Raw genomic sequence first — 19656 nt, forward strand, 5'->3', positions numbered from 1 at the left:
TTTGTAGAGGACACGGGGCTGACAAACCCGTAACTGAAATGGTTACCCGAGTACAAAATGAGAAGCTGAAATATAAGGGATCAGAGCCATCACGTACAGAAATAACCCAAAAGACTACCAGTAATTTCCCCAAACCCAAGGAAAGATACTTAGAAGGAAGCAACAGATTAAGATGACAACTGAAAGGCCTATGCTCAAGTAACTGCCCCGTTTCAGCCTCAAGGAAACCAGGTGACAGTAAGAAAAGGAAACGATGGGTATAAAATCTACCAAAGGGACGTCCACAGGCGTCGGCAGAAAATCCTGTGCCATGGTGGGTGTGGGAGCCCCAGCCCACACAGGTGGCACTTCTGGCAGCGCCATCCCTGGAGTGGGGGCAGCAGTGCCAGGCTGGCCTAGTCTGCTGACACCAGCCCTTCAGCTTCTCCAGCCACCCACCTTTTCTGAATCCATCTTCTCTAAGAAAGCCTCTCCTCGTTTGGCCTCTCTGAGAATGTGCTGATCAATGGACATAAAATCTGATCACTTAGCCAAGAGGACATTCTTCACTACACATTGATATTCTGATCATAATTCGGTTTCTCATGTAGAAGAATTCACAGGAAAAGAATGCCTTGATCAGCAAACAGGAATACCTGGTTTCGTAGTAATTCTGTGTTTTAGTATAACCTCATAGATCGGCGTTGAGGTTTTATACGTTAGTCTTTTGGAGACCCTGAGAGACAGCTACTCAGTTCTGACAAACTGGCTTTTATATATATATATATGTATCTTAAATATATACGTGTGTGTGTGTGTGTGTGTGTTTGTGTGTGTGTGTATATACATATACACACACACACAAACACACACACACACACACACACGTATATATTTAAGAAGACGGGGTTTCACCATGATGGCCAGGGTGGTCTTGAATTCCTGACCTCAGAGGGTGATCCACCCACCTCAGCTTCCCAAAGTGCTAGGATTACAGGCGGGAGCCACCGCGCCTGGCGACAAACTGGCTTTCTGAAACCATGAGAGTGCAACTTGAGTGACCAGACAATCTCCCCCAAACCTGCTCTAGCTCTCCCGGACCCTCACACAGCTCTGCTTCACAGCATTCCCTTTTGTTCAAAACATAACCCGAGGTGCTCAGAGAAGCCACGGGAAATCTTTTGCAGTGGGAGAGCAGAGCTTTCCAAATAAAATAAATAAGGCTTCTTTTGTTTCTGAGACAGTGTCTCATTCTGTACCCCAGGCTACTGTTCAGTGGCACAATCTCAGCTCACTACAACCTCCACCTCCCGGGTCCCAGTTCAAGCAGTTCTGTCTCAGCCTCCTGAGTAGCTGGGATTACAGGCATGCGCCACCATGCCCAGCTAATTTTTATATTTTTAGTAGAGATGGTGTTTCACCACGTTGGCCAGGCTGGTCTTGAATGCCTGACCTCATGATCAGCCCTCCTCGGCCTCTCAAAGTGCTGGGATTACAGGCATGAGCCACTATGCCGGCCTGCATTTTTTTTTTTTTTTTTTTTTTGAGATGGAGTTTCGCTCTTGTTGCTCAGGCTGGAATGCAAAGGTGCACACTCAGCTCACTGCAACCTCCTCCTCCCGGGTTCAATTCTCCTGCCTCAGCCTCCCGAGTGCCTGGGATTACAGGCATGCGCCACTATGCTGAGCTAATTTTTTGTATTTTTAGTAGAGATGGGGTTTCTCCATGTTGGTCAGGCTGGTCTCAAACTTGCAGCCTCAGGTGATCCACCCACCCCAGCCTCCCAAAGTGCTGGGATTACCACGCCTGGCACTAACAAGGCATTTAAAAAGTATGGCAGGACTGGGTATAGTGGCTCACGCCTGTAATCCCAGCACTTTCAGAGGTGGAGGTGGGTAGATCACCTGACATTAGTCAGGAGTTTGAGACCAGCTTGGCCAACATGGTGAAACCCCATCTCTACTAAATATACAAAAATTAGCTGGGCATGGTCGTGGGTGCCTGTAGTCCCAGCTACTCAGAAGGCTGAGGTAGGAGAACTGCTTGAACCCAGGAGGCGGAGGTTGCAGTAAGCTGAGATCACACCACTGCATTCCAGCCTGAGCAATAAAAGTGAGACTCCACCTCAAAAAATAAATAAATAAATAAATAAATAAAAGCATGGCTTAGCAATACTGTATGTATGGAGCTGAGGACTATGGCTCCAGGGAGAGATGGAAGGAAACAAACTTTCTTTTCCTTTTCCCACTTTCATTCATTCACAGACCAACTCTGATCTGACCCTCTGCTCACTTTCCAAGCCATCAGCTTCCAGGGAAAGAGTGAGGGAAACAAGCTAAGAGAACAGCAAGGCTGATAACTACTAGGGTATTCCCAATGTGTTTTCATTCCACTCAGAATAAGGAGAATAAACCTCCCAAAAGGCACAGGGTATTTTACTTCATGCTCCTTTATCTAGCTTACTTCAAACTTTGATCTACTGAGGCCAAGCTAAGACATCTCAGCTGATACCCTCTCCCCCATCAGCCCCCAGAGGGAAGTGGAAAGCAGCCTTCCTTGCCTGTCTGTCTCTCTTATTTTAAAAGAGCAAGTGTCTAACTGAACAGATCTAAGATTCAACATATCCATTCTGTGTGAAGTTGTATCCTGAATGCGAGGTCAGCCCCTACTGAAGAAATGGGGCATGCATACGTGCCTCATGCCTTCCCCCTACTCCCTGTCTTCACGAAATATTTAGAAATTACATTCTTCTAGTGGAGCTCCAGTGGTGCAATCAGTTAGCGCATGGAACTGATACAGAAACTGTGTTTTTCTTTTTCTTCTGGCTAAGGATCAACATGTGAGCTAACATTTAGCGTGCAGAAAGATGCCTGTGTCAGCTGCAGTCCTCTCCCCAGAATTACACAGAGAACAGTGGCATCTCTCAGTTGGCAAGAGGTGTGCACGCTATCTGCTGGCCTCCTTTATGCCAAGTTGCTATGGTTCTTGCAACGCATGCTCACTCTCACTGCAACTCTCTCAGACAAAAAAATCCACCTTTGGCCCCAGACCAGACACACCCAGCCACACTGCATACTGTCTTTTAAGAACACGTATGCATGCCTCATTTCCAATAACTTAACTTAGGGAGTAGGATGTCTGCATTTTCAGCTACAGCAATAAAGCTTTAAAGGTTACACACCCCAGATCCCACCAATGACTGTGCATCTCCTGATATAAGGTCCTTGAACCTGTGAAGGCCACTGAGGGTTGGAAAGAACAATGACCCTGCATTCCGGATTTCAGTCATTCCCAAAGTCCAGTCCACAGGATAAGGGTGATATGCGTCACAGAAGGATCACATCCTCATCAGATAAGACTCTAGGGAGGGCCAGGTCCAACAAATAAAGCAGGTGAAGGAGTCCAGGTAAGCAGAGGCTGCAGGGAGGACCCATCGCCCAACACTGTCCACACCCCCACATGGACGCTGGCAGGAGGAAAGCTCACCCACCTCAGCCAAGTTCCAGGGGACCTCTCGGGACCCCCCAGGGTTATGAATCAGAACCAGCTTAGACCCTCCCAAGAGGTCTATTCCTAGATGGCTCTGGAAACCTAGGAATCTTGGAAAGCTAAGAATCTGAATCACTGAAAAGAAATCCAAGAATGTCTGGACTAGAACAGAAAGTTCTCTGTGAAGGTTCAAATCTTTCCTCTCCTTTCCGGAAACTCTATGCAGGAACTGGCAGAGATTAATAATTCCACTCCTATCCTCAACTACAGAACATGCTGTTCCAGTATAAACCACATTTCATTCATATGATGGAATACTATGCACTACTACAAATTAAAAAAAAAATACTAGACACCCTAGTGACAGAGATAATGTTCTCCATTTGATGAAGAAAAATTAGAAATTTAGGCCAGGCACGGTGGTTCATACCTATAATCCCACCACTCTGTGAGGCCAAAGTGGGGAGCACTGCTTGAGCCCGGGAGTTTGAGACCAGCCTGTGCAACACGGTGAGACCCCATCACTCAAAACAAAAACAAAACAAAACAAAAAATACAAAAACTAGCCAGGCATGATGGTACACACCTATAGTCCCAGCTATTTGGGAAGCTGAGGTGGAAGGATCACTTGTGCCTGGGAGGTTAAGGCTGCAATAAGCTGTGACTGTGCCAGTACACACCAGCTTGAACAACAGGGTGAAACCCTGTCTCTTTCATACACACACACAAAAGCAATGAAAAAATTAGTAATCATATTAGTAATCTCAGGATTTTGGGAGGCAGAAGGGGGGTGGATCACTTGAAATCAGGAGTTCGAGACCAGCCTGGCCAACGTGGTAAAACTCCGTCTCTACTAAAAATACGAAAGGTAGCTGGGCGTAGTGACACGTAATTCCAGCTACTTGTGTGGCTGAGGCACAAGAATCACTTGAACCCAGGAGGCAGAGGTTGCAGTGAGCTGAGATGGCGCCACTGCACTCCAGCCTGGGCAACAAGAGCCAGGCTCCATCTCAAAACAAAATGAAACAAAACAAAACACAACCAACCAAACAAAAAAGGCTCGGCGCAGTGGCTCTATAATCCCAGTACTTTCGGAGGCCGAGGCAGGCAGATCACCTGAGACTGGGAGTTCAAGACCAGCCTGACCAACACAGAGAAACCCCGTCTCTACTAAAAATACAGAATTAGCCGGGTGTGGTGGTGCGCGCCTGTAATCCCAGCTACTCGGGAGACTGAGGCAGGAGAATCACTTGAACCCAGGAGGCAGAGGTTGCGGTGAGCCGAGATCACGCCATTGCTCTTCAGCCTGGGCAAAAGAGCAAGACTCCATCTCAAAAAAAAAAAAAAAAAAAAAAAAAAAAAAAAAAATTTGTCTGGAGATTGTGTGTGTGTGTGTGTTCTTTTAAAAACGACTAGAGGCCAGGCACGGTGGCTCACACCTGTAATCCCAACATTTTGGGAGCCTGAGGTAGGTAGACTGCCTGAGGTCAGGCGTTCGAGACCAGCCTGGGCAAGACAGTGAAACCCTGTCTCTACTAAAATACAAAAAGTTAGCCAGGTGTGGCGGTGTGTGCCTGCAGTCCCAGCTACTCGGGAGGCTAAGGCAGCAGAATAGCTTGACCCCAGGAGGCAGAGGCTGCAGTGAGCCAAGATCACGCCATCACACTCCAGCCCGGAAAACAGAGCAACTCTGTCTCCAAAAATAAATAAATAAATACAAATACTAATACAAACGACTAGGAAAATATACTAAAATTTATAATCAATCACAACAATCAGAATTATTATAGCATCCCCAAGCAAAAGAGTTGGTTCTGTGCTCTCAGGCCATGACTACCCTACTGTTCACCAAGTCGTGCTGGACAGCACTGATACTCACCATCAGCTTGGAGGGTTCCCCGCCTACTCCTTTACCTAACCTGGAGAATGCAGGTGGGACACAGAGCCCTGCCGCATCCCCAGCCCGGACGATCTGTCCACACCCTGTCCACCTGGGCCCCAGCTCCAGCCTTCAGCCAAGTCTGCACTCACCAGTTCTGCAGTAAGGATAGGCATTCCATGCTTTTTCATGTATATTCAGGGCTCCCTCTGGGGCCAGCATTCGGACAAACGTGGGTACTTTGCTACAGTGTGGGGGAAAAAAGGGTTATAAAGAGAAATGGAAGAGAGGAAGACACAACAGGCTTTTCAGATCCAGCTTCTTCATGGGGAGTTGACAAGCAAGTTTCCATGAGATAAGCAGGCTACTAGTGGGTGTGAGAAGTTACCTGTCAGAGCCTGAAGCCCCACCTTGGCTGGATCCTAGCACGCACCCACCTGTGCTCCATCAGCCACCAGAAACAGGACAGCACAGGGGATCCCAGGCTCCCTGCTGTGGCCTATCACCCCTCCCATCAGCATGGCACCTTTTTCCAGAGCTTGCTGGGCCCAGGGCGTTACACTACACGGTGCAAGGAAAACACACAGAGGGAATGCCTCCAAGCAAGTACCAGCCTAGGTTTACGGGCCAGGGTGATGGCTAACTTAGAATACAGGATCCAGGATTGTCTGATCTGCTGTATCAGTTCTGAGAGGCCAGGAGGGCCTCAAACCATTTGCCTCCCAGGACAAAAGATTTTCTTCTACTCAATTCTTATCTCAGGTTACAGAACAATATGTATAGGATAAGCGCCTCCCCCAGCCTTTCCCCCTCCCCCCCCAGGTAAGTGGTTTAAATTACCAGAGTAGGAAAACATTTAGAAAAATTTTTAAAAAGTAAAATGGTACATATGTTCCTTTTCCTTGCTTTTTTTTAGATGGAGTCTCGCTCTGTCCCCCAGGCTGGAGTGCAGTGGTGCGATCTCCGTTCACTGCAACCTCCGTTTCCTGGGTTCAAGTGATTCTCCTGCCTTAGCCTCCTGAGTAGCTGGGACTACAGGCAAGCACCACCACATCCAGCTAATTTTTGTATTTTTAGTAGAGATGGGGTTTTTCACATTGGCCAGGAGGCTCTTGAACTCCTGACATGATCTGCCTGCCTCTGCCTTCTGAAGTGTTGGGATTACAGGTGTGAGTCACTGCGCCTGGCCAGGCCCGTCTTTTCTATGTAGAGGCCTCGTCTCTGTCACTTTGGTTGGACCACCATAGTCTTAAGCAAACATTCAGTCCCTTCTACCTAAAATGCCAACTTCACCATCTCTTTTCAAAATTCTCTTTAGGAAATACAAATACCAGAGGAGGGGCAAAAGGAGACACAGAGGAAAAATGCATTGGTGAGGAGTCCGGGAGACGGTGGGATTCCTCCCCACACGGAGAAAAAATGTATTGGTGAGGAGTGCGGGTGATGGTGGGATTCCTCCCCATAGAGAGGAAGGGTGTACTGGTGAGGAGTCCGGGTGATGGTGGGATTCCTCCCCACATGGAGGAAGGGTGTACTGGTGAGGAGTCCAGGTGATGGTGGCATTCCTCCTCACTGCACAGTGCTGTTCTCCTCCCTCCCCAGCACTGAGGGTCCTGGACCCCTCTGGGATGAGCACTTTTATACCATCAAAGTGACAGACCACAATGAAGTAGGGCTTTTACCAAATGAAAGTAAACTGATTTTAGTTCAGTTTTGAGACTAGAACTTAAGATTCAGGTTTCAGTTTCACAGCAGTGTGGATGTACTTGTTACTGAACTGTATACTTCAAAATGGTTAAAATGGTGAATTTTATGTTATGTGTACTTTATCACAATTTTTAAAAAAGACTCAGGTTTACCTTCCCCAGCTCTGGATAGTTTCTAAAACTAGCTTGGTTTGACTTCCATTCAAGCTGATGTGTGATTAATATCATCAACGGCCTGTGGGTCCGCTCATAGTTTACTGAAATATTACTATTTTGGTTAGGGATGCAGCAAATTTGTGTAGTTTGATATGGATTTCAGTACACAAATCAGTTCAAGCTTTATTTAAAAATATGGATGCCTTTGATCCAAAGAGAGGTGCCAAAAATTTCTCTGGCAACTTATTTCACAGTATCAGAATTTAAAATACTACCAGCCCAGCAATTCTAGGAATTCAATTTTAGAAATATTTGCTAAAGATGTGCACATACAAGTACATGAGATGATTTATACAGGAGTTTTACTCGATTATGTCAGCATCTGGAAATAACTAAAAATATGCATAAAGAGTGGAGGGTTAGACCACTCAGCACATCTGTGCCACACGGTACTATACTACAAATACGCATCAAGAGAGGAGGGTTAGACCATGTACAGCACATCTGTGCCACAGGGTACTAAGAATACTATGTATACTACAAATACGCATCAAGAGAGGCGGGTTAGATCACTCACAGAACATCTGTGCCACACGGTACTCTGAATGATACTATGTATGATGATACTATGAATACTCCATGTACCCTAACCTAAAGACTGAGGCAGAGTAAGTTGAGAGGCACCATGATAAGTCATAAAAGAGAAAAAATAGTATATTCCCATCTACATAAATGTTAGTATAACATTTACATAGTTAGTATATAACTATTAACATTAATCGTTATGACAATTAGTATAATCCCATCTATATAAAACAATAAAGGAAGTAACATTCATTTACACACACACACACTCACTTACACAAAAGCAACCTGAGCAACCAGCTAGTAACTTGGAAACACTACAATTAGCCACTGTCGCCACCTCCACCCAAGGCCATCGTCTGGCCTGCTGCCGGGCCACGTACCTCTGCAGGTGGTAGATCTTGTGCGTGTACTGGCCTTTCTCACCATCCTTCTCGTAGGGTTCATTCACCAGGACCTCCACGCCTTCACCACCACCAGTTTCATTTTTACTGGCCTCAGCCACAGAATACAACTGCCCTACTTGATACTGAAGGAACAGAGACAGGTGTTATTCTCAACACGGAGTCTTCTCAGCAGTTCCACAGAATTCAGCGCTGTAACTGTGGAAAGAGATCACACTGGGGGCTCCTCACTCAGGGGCTCATTTTGGAATTTGACATTAGGCCTTGGCCAAATCCACTCAAAGCAACTGAGCGCCGCTTCATGGCCTATATACCCATCAGGTATCTTTAATTTCATCCTTCTCATTTCCACATCATCCATCAGGGTTTATTTATTTACTTATGTGGTTTGTTTTTTTTTTTTTTTTTTTTTGAGACGGAGTTTCGCTCTTGTTACCCAGGCTGGAGTGCAATGGCGCGATCTCGGCTCACCGCAACCTCCGCCTCCTGGGTTCAGGCAATTCTCCTGTCTCAGCCTCCTGAGTAGCTGGGATTACAGGCACGCGCCACCACGCCCAGCTAATTTTTTGTATTTTTAGTAGAGACAGGGTTTCACCATGTTGACCGGGATGGTCTCGATCTCTTGACCTCGTGATCCACCCGCCTCGGCCTCCCAAAGTGCTGGGATTACAGGCTTGAGCCACTGCGCCCGGCCTACTTATGTGTTTTTTAAGAGACAGGGTTTCACCATCTTGGCGAGGCTGGTCTTGAACTCCTGACCTTGTGATCCACCCACCTTGGTCTCCCACAGTGCTGGGATTACGAGCGTGAGCCCCCACATCCAGCCCATCAGGGTTTATTTTTATTTTCATTTATTTACTAATTTTTTTGGTAGAGACAGGATCTTGCTATATTGCCCAGGCTGGTCTCAAACTCCTGTTCTGAAGTGCACCTTGGCCTCCCAAAGTGCTGAGATTATAAGCATGAGCCACCGCTCCCAGCCAATACAACGGGATTTAAAGAGGCAGGTGAATCTACTTAACCTCATACCACCATGCAGAAAACAGATTAGAATCCAAAGGAGCTTTTGTGCTGAACCTGCTTCTGGTATTAAGACCCCGTAAGATCTGGGTTGGTTGCCAGAAATCACTTGTTCTCACTCATTTAAACAGACCCTAAGACATGATTTCTTGTCAAAGAAGGGTGCTCAGGGCTCTGTGAGCTCCACAACCTCTATTGCAAAGCTGGCTCATCTACTTGCTTCTTCTCTAGTGTCAGGCCTCTCCTCACCCCCAAAGCAGCTCTTTGAGGCAATTAAACTTCTTTGACACTTTCCAGGTTCCTGCTGGGGCCGAAGCAAGTATTCCTGCTTCCCGAATGAGATATTTCAGATTCCTAGCCCACAGCCTGTGCCAGCTGGGTACGCCCTCTGTGCTGGCACTTACTACATGGCAAAAGCCTGGTTTTCCTTTATTTGGGTCACATGCCACCCTATCAAGTCACCGTCAAGATTATTGGCCTCTTCTGACCCTGTCAGAATGGCTCCGTTAGGGCTGATGACCTGGGCAGTGCCCAGGCTTAGCCCTGCTGCCTTCTCTCTGAGAGAAGCTGTACAGAAGGGGAAACAAGGTGAAAAGAAAATGAACAGCAATGTTTAATGCAGGAAGTCATGTCTATACCAAGGAACTCATCATTCCTATCACTGCCAGATCCAATTAGGCATGACAGCTTAGGGGATGTGAGAAACAGGAAAAAAGGGCCTGGACCCCCATATGCTGAGAGGGCAGGGGAGATAAGGGGTTTCCTCACCCTCTGTGCCCTCTCCCCCAATGCCTGGTACTCCCAGGGGGAAAGGCAAGGGTGTTTCTTTTATGAGACAAAGTTTTGCTCTGTTGACCAGGCTGGAGTGCAGTGGCGCGATCTCAGCTCACCATAACCTCCGAGTTCAACTGATTCTCCTGCCTGAGCCTCCTGAGCAGCTGAGATTACAGGTGCCCGGTTTTTTTCTTTGAGAATAAAATGGACAGCCTGTATGTCTATGCAGCTGCCACATAAATCACTGCTTGTAACACCAAGGAACAGAGGCAGCTTCCAGAGCTGCTTCACCTCAAACTTAGAAACCTGCTCTTCCAGGCAGCTTTCTAAGCACTGCAGGGAAATTTCTGGGCAAAATCTGGAAAGTGAAGCAGAGGACCAGGAAAATTCACTGCTCACCACAAAGCTGAAAGAGCCCTAACTTTCAAAGCAAAAATCCAGAGCAAAATTCATGAAAAGGCCCAGGCAAGCAACCAAGGCTCAGTGAAATCCATAAAGAGGAGCATCTGGGTGGAAGCCAGGCACCTCGACCTTGCTAATCCTAAGCAAGGGCTGCCTCAATGCCTGCCTGGAGCCGCAAACTGTCCCTGTGCCTTTCCCAGTCCACCATCCAGCTAGGCACACATGAAAACCCATCAAGTGGGTCAAGGCTGGGCTGAGCCAGGGATGCCTATGGAGGAGCAGTAGCTTCGTTTCAGAGAAGAGTAGTAAGAACATCTAACCACTGACTTAGCAATCCTAAAAGGCAGCTGGGGAGAGGGTCTGGTGGAGGAGACAAGGTTGCTGGCTAGCAATGCCACTTGGGAAGGGGGCCCCCAGGCAGAGACTAATCGCCTTCATTTGGTTTCTCTTCAGCTGCAGGAATCAGAGGGCAGGTTCTAAGAGGATCAGCCTGCTGGCTGGCATCTTCCCCCTTTAATCTCTCTTGATATTCTGATCCTTTAATCCCAATGAGACAAGTGAAGGCAGTTTTGTTCATCTCAAGGGGTAAGCAAGACTGGCCTGCACAAGCTGCAAGTGAAGGGCGCTTTTCATGTTACAGAGCTCCTTTCGGCATAGCTGCTCTGCACCCTGGGAAAGCAGCCAGACTCAGATGGGGTGGAGACAGGAGTGGGGGGGTCAGAACATTAAATCAGATTTTTTAAAATCCCCAAGAAGACTGGGCCTCCAGCCTCCTCTGACCTACAAAGATGCTCCCTGCTCTTGAGATTTGTTTGCTTGTCCCAAAGAACTAAGCCATTCAACTCAGAAAAACAGAGACTCCATCACTTTGGCAATCTGAGAGAGGGAGCACAGTGGGTAGGCCTGAAATACTGACATGAAACACATCATTAAAAAACAGTATAGTTAGGGGCCAGGCGCAGTAGCTCACGTCTGTAATCCCAACACTTTCGGAAGCCGAGGCCGGCTGATCACCAGAGGTCAGGATTTATTTATTTTTATTTTTATTTTTATTTTTGGTTCTTAAACATGGATTTTATGCAGCACAAGAGGTCAGGATTTAAGACCAGCCTGACCAACATGGTGAAACCCCGTCTCTACCAAAAATACAAGAGTTAGCAGGGCATGATGGCTGTTGGCTGCCTGTACTGCCAGCTACTTGGGATGCTGAGGTAGGACAATCACCTGAATCTGGGAGGCAGAGGTTGCAGTGAGCCAAGATCTCACCACTGCACTCCAGCCTGGGCAACAGGGTGTGACTTCATCTCAAAAAAGAAAAAAAAGAAGTACAGTTTTGGTCCCAGCCAATGGCCCCATCAGGCTGGGTACCAGAGGGGGAACGGTGTCACGTATCTCTGGAAACAAGAAGTAAAACAGCCCTGCCCGAAGCAGAGGGCGGGCCGACCTGAGCCAGGAAGCACTGGAGGCACACCCATGCCAAACACCCAGGACTGTCTTGCTCTGCTGCAGAATGCATGGACACTCTGGCCAGCCAGAAGCTAATTCTGTTCCCAAAATATTGATGCAGGCCATCAGAATGATTACAGGGGCATGACCTTCTCTTTCTTCACTTTCCCTAAATCAGAACACTGCAAAGGCCTCAAGTAGTGGCCTCCAATTTAGGAAGTGAACCCGCCAGTCACATGATGCTGGGCTGTTCCCACAGGAACTGTGAGTCAGGATGGGGTGATTGATAAAGATTCTGAGAAGGCTGATGATTCCTCGTTTCTTCTTTGGCCTTCCCCTCCAGGATTTTTCGGATCCTCTGAAAGGACGCTCCCCTTCCACCCTGGCCAGGCCACGTACTACTCTCTTGCCAACGGTTTCTTGCTGAGAACGGGCTGCCCACCACGAGGCAGACAGCTGAATCCCGATTAGCACGTACTTCCCAAGCTTCTGCTTCAACTTCAGGCTCTGATTACCCATCTCTGCCCCACCACTTCCTCAATGCTGGAAAAAAACCATTGCGGGCGAAAACCCACCAAGGGTGGATGCCCTCAAGGTGGAAGTTCCCCTTCCTTCCAGTCTTGGCCTCACGATGAGTGGTCAGCGTGTTGGCCCCTTCAGCCTTACTGTGAGAGCAGCCACAGGGCACCCTGGGACAGGTCTGCAGCCTTCTCAGACACACTCCAGCCCTCATTCCATCAAGAAATCCCTGTAAAAGGATCCACTTCATCCCAGTCCCTATGCTGAGGAAATCCTGAGTTCCTGGGGCACATATTCCTAACAATGGGGGTGGGATTGTCCTGTACCACAGAGAGGAAATCACCGGATACCTCTCCAAGAGCTAAGTTTCAGAGCAAGGGACATGCTAGGCTCTCCTGCTTGGCCTTCTGGTTTGGAAAATCGTCACTTGCTATTTTTAATAAAGACAGCACAGGCTGGGTGCAGTGGTTGACGTCTGTAATCCCAGCACTCCGGGACGTTGAAGTAGGAGGATTGTTTGAGGCCAGGAGTTCAAGACCAGCCTGGACAACACAGTGAGACCCTATCTCCACTATTTAAAAGAAATATTATAAAGTTTAAAAAAAAAAAAGACAGCATGGCCAAAGCAGGTGGGTTAACAAGACCACTTCCAAGCCACACCTGTCAGCCGCGGCACCCGCCTCTCAGGTCCCAGGTACACTCCACACCTACAGGGACCAGTGCATCTACTAACCATTCCCTCTTTTTCCCAGGTTCCCCTGTCTCCTTTCTCTTTTCTGCCCTTCCCAGAACCCCTAAATCATGATCAGAGCCTACCTCTGGCCTCCTCCCCCAGGTACCCACAGCTCTTATCAGATTCATAGTCCACCCCTGGAGGCAACCCTTTAGTGGGCCAATGTCTGCCCACCCCTCTTGGGGGCCAACAAGCCTGGATGTCTGTCTCAGCTAAATGTGCTGCAGGTTGTGTTGGCCTAATTTCATTTTTCAAAGGTCCAGTTCATATTTGGAACAGAGTGGAAGTTATCACGGAGCTTCATGCTGACACTGCAGGAGACAGAGGAAGCCCAGTGACTGGAGGCACTATACTGCCTGATGAGCCTCACCAAACTCAAGTTTAACTGGAAGCTGGGGTGGGTAGGGCTGTGTGTTCAGAAAGGAGCAAAGAATGAGGCTGCCCCAGGAGAGGAGAGTAGAGGAAGTTCAGAGGAAGGGTGAGACAAGGGAGGCTCCGTGACAGCTTCTGTTGTCCAAGAGGCTGGCTCTGAGTCAGCATGGCCTATGAACGTTCTTACAGCAAATCCTGCTGCCAGATCCCCATATACAAGGATGTCAGACCCAGGAACCATAAAAGGACAGAGGCCAAGCCAAACTTATTTGTTATTCCCTGTCCTCCGTAAAAGAAGGGTTTTGTGTCTTGGTCTCTCCAGCAGTCACCAACCGTGGCTAGGGAGGGCTCAAGAGATTTCCTGCCCTGCTGGTTTGCTGCACAACCAGAGAGAGCCATGCGCACTTGCCAGCAGAGTCATGGAGGTCCCAGAAAGCACACACTTGATCCCATCAATAATGTGTCCCTGGCCAGGCACAGTGACTGACGTGTGTCATCCCAACACTTTGGGAAGCTGAGGCGGATGGATCGCTTGAGGTCGGGAGACCAGCCTGGCCAACACAGCGAAACCCCCATCTCTACTAAAAATACAAAACTTAGCCAGGTGTGGTGGCACACACATGTAATCTCAGCTACTTGGGAGGTTGAGGCAAGAGAATCTCTTGAACCCAGGAGGCAGAGGCTGCAGTGAGCCAAGATGACGCCACTGCACTCCAACCTGGGTGAGAGTGAGACTCTGTCTCTGAAAAAAAAAAAAAAAAAAAGTGTCCCCAAACATGCACAGTCCCAGCATATACAAGGGGCTGGTTTAGTCTCTACTCAGTCATCCAGCATGCCAACAGCGTGAGGCAGGTTGCACACAGCTGCCCAAACTTACGAAGTGAGTGCCATTTTGCAAATGGAAGTGGCACCAGGAAAATTCACGTTGAAATCTGTATGTTAGAACAAATAAGAAAACAATATATGGACCAGAAGGTAAAAGGACTTACCTCATCTACAGACACAGGCAGGATTACTCGACTATAAGAAAGGGAAAAGAGAGTATCAACTTTAGGCTGTGCAATCTGCCCCAGGCTCTTTAAACCATCATCCCTGAACAGTCAGCATTTTGCTGTGTAAGACACTAAACTCAGTGACGAACAGGCCGCAGAGAATGGCCCTCTGAGTGCTCCGAGGAGGGGTCCCTCCATGCCACAGAGGCACCCACTTAGAAGCCTGTGGTTCAGTCCAAACCTGTCCTCCCACCAGCTACTTCCCAGGCCTCGACCTCACGACTGGAATTGGACATCTGCATGATAAACTTCACCCAAACTCCCCAATGACTTGTCCCCAAAACAAGACTTGCCAATGAGTCTAGTAAGACAGGTGAACACAGGAGGGCCTATCATGGTGAGGATTCAGACCCAAAGAAGAGGCCCTAGTGACTTCCCTTTCTGTGGACCCAACCTCCCAACAGCAGCCCTCCAGGGGTAAGGCCAGGAAGGGAGCAAGCCGCTTGAAGCCGGAACCACACTAAGAAGCGCACCAACCACCTCTGCTCCGGAGCAGGATACTACAAGACAAGCTGCTACCAAGAGGCTACCAAGAGGGCCTTCGACAGACGTCCTGACCTCCGGGAGCTGTCCAGAGGAATCCCGATTACCATTTTCCGTTATTCTTTTCCACCTCAATAACCGCCAACTGCTGGCGACGTCAGCAATAACCTGATGGAGAAGCCGTAGCCATCGAAGTCTCCATGGGGTCCAAACCCCACAAAGGTGCCGTGGCTGGTGCCACTTCTCTGGGTGGCGTGTATTTGTAATGCAGACCAACAGCCAAGCCCCAGTTCAAAGCTGTGAGGCTGGGGAGCTAAGACAAAAACCCTTGGTTTCACTCATACAAGTAAGGCCAGTTCTCAAGCTTAGACTCTCAGTCCCCAGACCCTTGCCGGAACCCTCTGGGTCCTTTTGTGTCTCGCGTGCTTAGTGCAGCATGAGCTGCCATGCCTTCCTGATGCAGTGGGCTCGCCATGCAGGCTACTTGCTCCAGGCTGGAAAACAGCTGTTTTCTAGTTCCACAAAGGTCCCCCAGGAAGCAAGAAGGACACAGAAGGGTCTGGGGAAAAGATCGCATGAAAGGCAAGGCACCGAGCAGGAAAGCAGCAAGAAACAAAATGGGCTCCTGGTCTCAACTGCCTGCTACCAACTCCCTTCCTCCAGAGCGACTCAGGGAACAGAAAGCCTCCCGTTCAATGGGTGCTGCCACTGACGCTCCCCTCCCATTAGAGAAAGTCAACCGTGCAGAAAAACACTCCCAACTTGGAGCCCAGAATTTCTGCACCCTCAGAAGAAACTTCCTAGAAAACAATAAGCCTTTTATCTTCAAGAACAGCAGTAAAAATCATATCCAAGATTTTGCAGAAATCAAATTAGGTAGAATCCTGCTAGAGGACGTGTCGGAAACGTCAACAGGGGCAACCTGCAGACGCTGGGAGGGCACCAAGTCTCATCCCAAAAGAGAATGGCATCAGCCAGTTCCCGACGGGATGCCCGGAGGCTGCTTCCCTTCTGGCTGCACACTCAGGTATTCCGCCCTGCTCCTTAGGAGCAAAACCACTTCGACAGCAATAGGGTACAATTGCAAAGGACAGGGCCACAGAGGCGCTGCCGGGCTGACACTGGAGCAGCGCTCGCTCTATCATGACCTTCACTCACACCCTTTCCAGAGCTGCAGCGCTGCAGCCACGGCCAAGTGCCTCGGATGCCCCTGCTCCCGCTCAGTCCCCACCCAGGGATGCACACACAGGACACAAGTCAGGCAGGAAGGAAACACGGATGCCAGGCAGGCTCTGCATGTCCCGCACCTTGGACTTTTCCCTCGCAGGCTTCAAGTGGAGGAGAACAAAGAATGGGAAAGGAGGGCCTCTCTCCCAACCTCACTCATCTCTTCTAAGGGTCGTTCCCCTCCCCTGCTTGACCTTCACTTCAAAACCACACACTTCTACGGATTCTAGGATTCATCTGGGAGCAGGAAAAAGGATCAGAAGAATGGGAAAAGCCTGTCGGTCTGGACACTGGAGATTCAAATCCAGAGTGCACCACATTCTCCTGTGGGCATTCTAAAGTTCTTCCTCCTCACCAGGAACAGCTCTGAGCCCTGGCTGAATTAACATCAGACTGGATGTCTTAAGAAACAGAGGCGATGAGGCCTCAAAATAGTTCAGCTGGGATACGTGTGGGGCTCGGCTCCCTCTGTTACCCCAGTACTACTCTATGTCCTCAGTGTCCTAAACGCCTCCAAGGAGCAAGCCTGGTGGGGACGGTCAAAGTGCCTTCGCAGCCGAAGCGGAAAGAGCCCTCTCCAGGCCTGGCCTGGCTGCCAGAGCGCCCCATGAGCTGCTCTCTATTTGAACCTCTCCCGCTCCCGAGGTTCTGGCCCTACGCTGCCCACCTGCCCTCCCTCCATGAAAGCAGTTTCCCTGCAAATTCTATGCGTGCACACACACACACCCACACACACACCCAGCCTCTCCTCTTTTGGGGGGGGGGGAGAAATGACCCGCAATGTTTACTTGGAACCCTGAGCTTCCACAACGGGTCATCTTGTACTCGAAAGGTTTAGCACTCCAAATGCCTCCGCCTGTCACCCAGTCCCCGGATTTCAGGAGCAAACCCTTCATCCTGCAATTCCTGCCAGAAGTCACCCGTTTCCCACGCACCCCTTGCTTCACTACTCCACAGCTTCCACAGCCCCTTCACAACTCTCTCCTCAGTTCACCGTGTCGTGGACCCCTCCATTCCTCAAAGAGTTACCCATGTCTCTGCACCAGGTCTGAGAATCACTTTAACAAGCTGGCCCTGCCCTGGTCTCCCCGTCTCCACCAACAGGTACTGGTCCCCAGCCGCGCCCCGGGACAGCCTGCACCTGCCACCCCCGGCCTCTCCCTCGCCACGAAGCCCTCATACCACTCCCGACCCTGCGCAGCGCTTTCTGGGCTCCTCACCTGAGCGCCCCCAAGTCCCTCCTAAGCCTGTTCCCAAAGCGCCCTCTTCCGCACCTGCTGCGTGAGCGCCGCGGACACGCCGGCCCCATCTCAGCCCCCCTGCTCTCTCCTCAGACCCTCCCCTGTCACCCGAGTCCCCAGTTCCCAGCCCGCCCCTGTCCCCTTTCCAGCACCCCGGAGCCCTGGCCACGGCGGCCACTCCTCCCCACCCGGCCCCAGAGCCCCCGAGCCCCCCGCCAGGCTCTCGGCTAGGACCGTTCGGCCTCCGCCCGTCCCCGCCGCGGCTCCGCGGCCCCGACTCCTCCGCCCGCCGGGGCCTCTCAGCGCCGCCTGCAGTCCCGGCGGAGCCCGCGCCCTCGGCCCGCGCAGGCGACCCCGCAGCCGTCCCAGCGCTCGGCGTCCCCTCGGCCGCCCCCGACCCCGCCTCGGGCCCGGCCCGGCCTCGGTCTACTCGGGCCTTCGAGCGCCTCGGGTGCCCTCCGTCCGCGCCTCAGGGGCTGCCGCCCGGGTACCCTCCGGCCCCGCCTCAGGCGCCTAATGCCCGGCGCCCCCCGCCCCTCGAGGCCGCGCATCCGGGCCCCGCTCCGTCGCCGCGCCACCGCCGTCCCCACCCTCCTCCTCCCGCTCCCGCGCGGCCGCTGGACACTCACTACTCCTTGAGCAGCACCATGTCGCTTCGCGGCTCGGTGGCTGCCCGCGGCCCGCCCGGCCTCCCGCCCGCTGCCCGCCGGCCGCTCTCGCCGTGGCCCGGCCCGGCCCGGTAGCCTGCGCGCCTTCGTCGTGGTCTGTTCCGTCCCCGCCGCGCCCGCCGCGCCCGCCGCGCCGGCTCCTGCCGCCCGGGCCTCGTCGCCTCTCGCGCCGCTGCCGACGCCGCCCGGAGCTCCGGTTCCGCAGCGGCGCGCGGGGGCGGGGCGTCTCTGCGGCAACCAGAGCGTCACACGCCGCTGTGCGCGCTGACGTCACGGGGGCGGGGCTCGGCCAGGCCCGCCCCTCCGTCCTTAAATGGGCCGCGGCGCCGGCGTCTGTTTCTAGGTGGGGCCTTGCGGCGTGCGCCGGAGCCGGCAGGAAGCGGAGCAGACGCCGGGTGGCCGTCGGGGCTCTGGGTGTGAGCCGCAGCTGAGGCACGCGGGTGCTGGCTGAGGGCCTCCCTGGTTGAGGGAGTTGAGACCCAGGGAAAGATTGTGTCAAAAAAATACAAATAGCCGGGCGCGGTGGCTCACGCCTGTTATCCCAGCATCTTGGGAGGCCGAGGCGGGCTGATCACCTGAGATCAGGAGTTCGAAACCAGCCTGGCCAACATGCGAAACCCTATCTCTACTAAAAGTACAAAAATTAGCCGGGCGTGGTGGCACGTGCCTGTAGTCCCAGGTACTCTGGAGACTGAGGCAGAAGAACTGCTTGAACCCGGGAGGCAGAGGTTGCAGTGAACCAAGACCATGCCACTGCACTCCAGCCTGGGTGACAGAGCAAGACTCCGTCCAAAAAAAAAAAAAAAGAAAAAGAAAAAAAAAAAAAAAAAAAATATATATATATATATATATATATATATATATATATTAATAGCTGGGCACAGTGGCCCGCGCCTGTAATCCCAGCACTTTGGGAGGCCAAAGTGGGAGGATCACTTGAGGTCAGGAGTTGGAGACCAGCCTGGCTAACATGGCGAAACCCCATCTGTACTAAAAGTACAAAAATTAGCCGGGCATGGTGGCACGTGCCTGTAGTCCCAGCTACTTGGGAGGCTGAGGCAGGAGAATCGCTTGAACCCGGAAGGTGGAGGCTGTGAGCAGAGATCACACCACTGCACTTCAGCCTGGGTGACAGGGCGAGACTGTCTCAAAACAAATAGAAATAATAGCCAATGTGTGTACAAGCGCTTCTGTAAGTGCTTGGCTCCTCGCAGCAACTGTCAGAAGGGCACTTCACTATTCCCATTGTACAGGCCAGGAGGAGGAGGACTCAGGCAAGGCCTCGCTAGTGTGTGAGCTGAGGCTTTAACCCAACAGCCTCAGGGTAACCTCATTCACCCAGTAAGTAGTGTCAGAGTGTCTGCTGTGTACCAAAGCCTGTACTTGTATTGAGAGGGGGAACAAGGCAGATGCCATCTACCCCTTAGGGAGCTCGGGGTCGGGTGCAGGGTGGCTGGAGGAAACAAAACTATGAGATTAGAATGAAAAGGGCAGGGAGGCCGGGCACTGTGACTCATGCCT

At 50.9% G+C, this 19656-nt stretch overlaps 1 protein-coding gene across 1 annotated transcript in view; it reads right to left on the minus strand.

Moving 5' to 3' along the window:
* The window catches only part of PITPNA (phosphatidylinositol transfer protein alpha), a 42804-nt gene extending 24616 nt beyond the window's left edge, over positions 1-18188 (minus strand). The window contains exons 1-4 of the mRNA XM_039475748.2: positions 18097-18188; positions 14454-14484; positions 8178-8323; positions 5500-5591 (exon numbers count right to left, since the gene is read on the minus strand). Coding sequence (XP_039331682.1) covers positions 5500-5591; positions 8178-8323; positions 14454-14484; positions 18097-18116 — 289 coding nt within the window. The 5' untranslated portion in view covers positions 18117-18188. The remainder of the gene's footprint in view (positions 1-5499; positions 5592-8177; positions 8324-14453; positions 14485-18096) is intronic.
* Between the last annotated feature and the right edge of the window lie 1468 nt (positions 18189-19656).

Source organism: Saimiri boliviensis, chromosome 17 (genome assembly GCF_048565385.1).
Source record: "Saimiri boliviensis isolate mSaiBol1 chromosome 17, mSaiBol1.pri, whole genome shotgun sequence".
NCBI lineage: Eukaryota > Metazoa > Chordata > Mammalia > Primates > Cebidae > Saimiri > Saimiri boliviensis.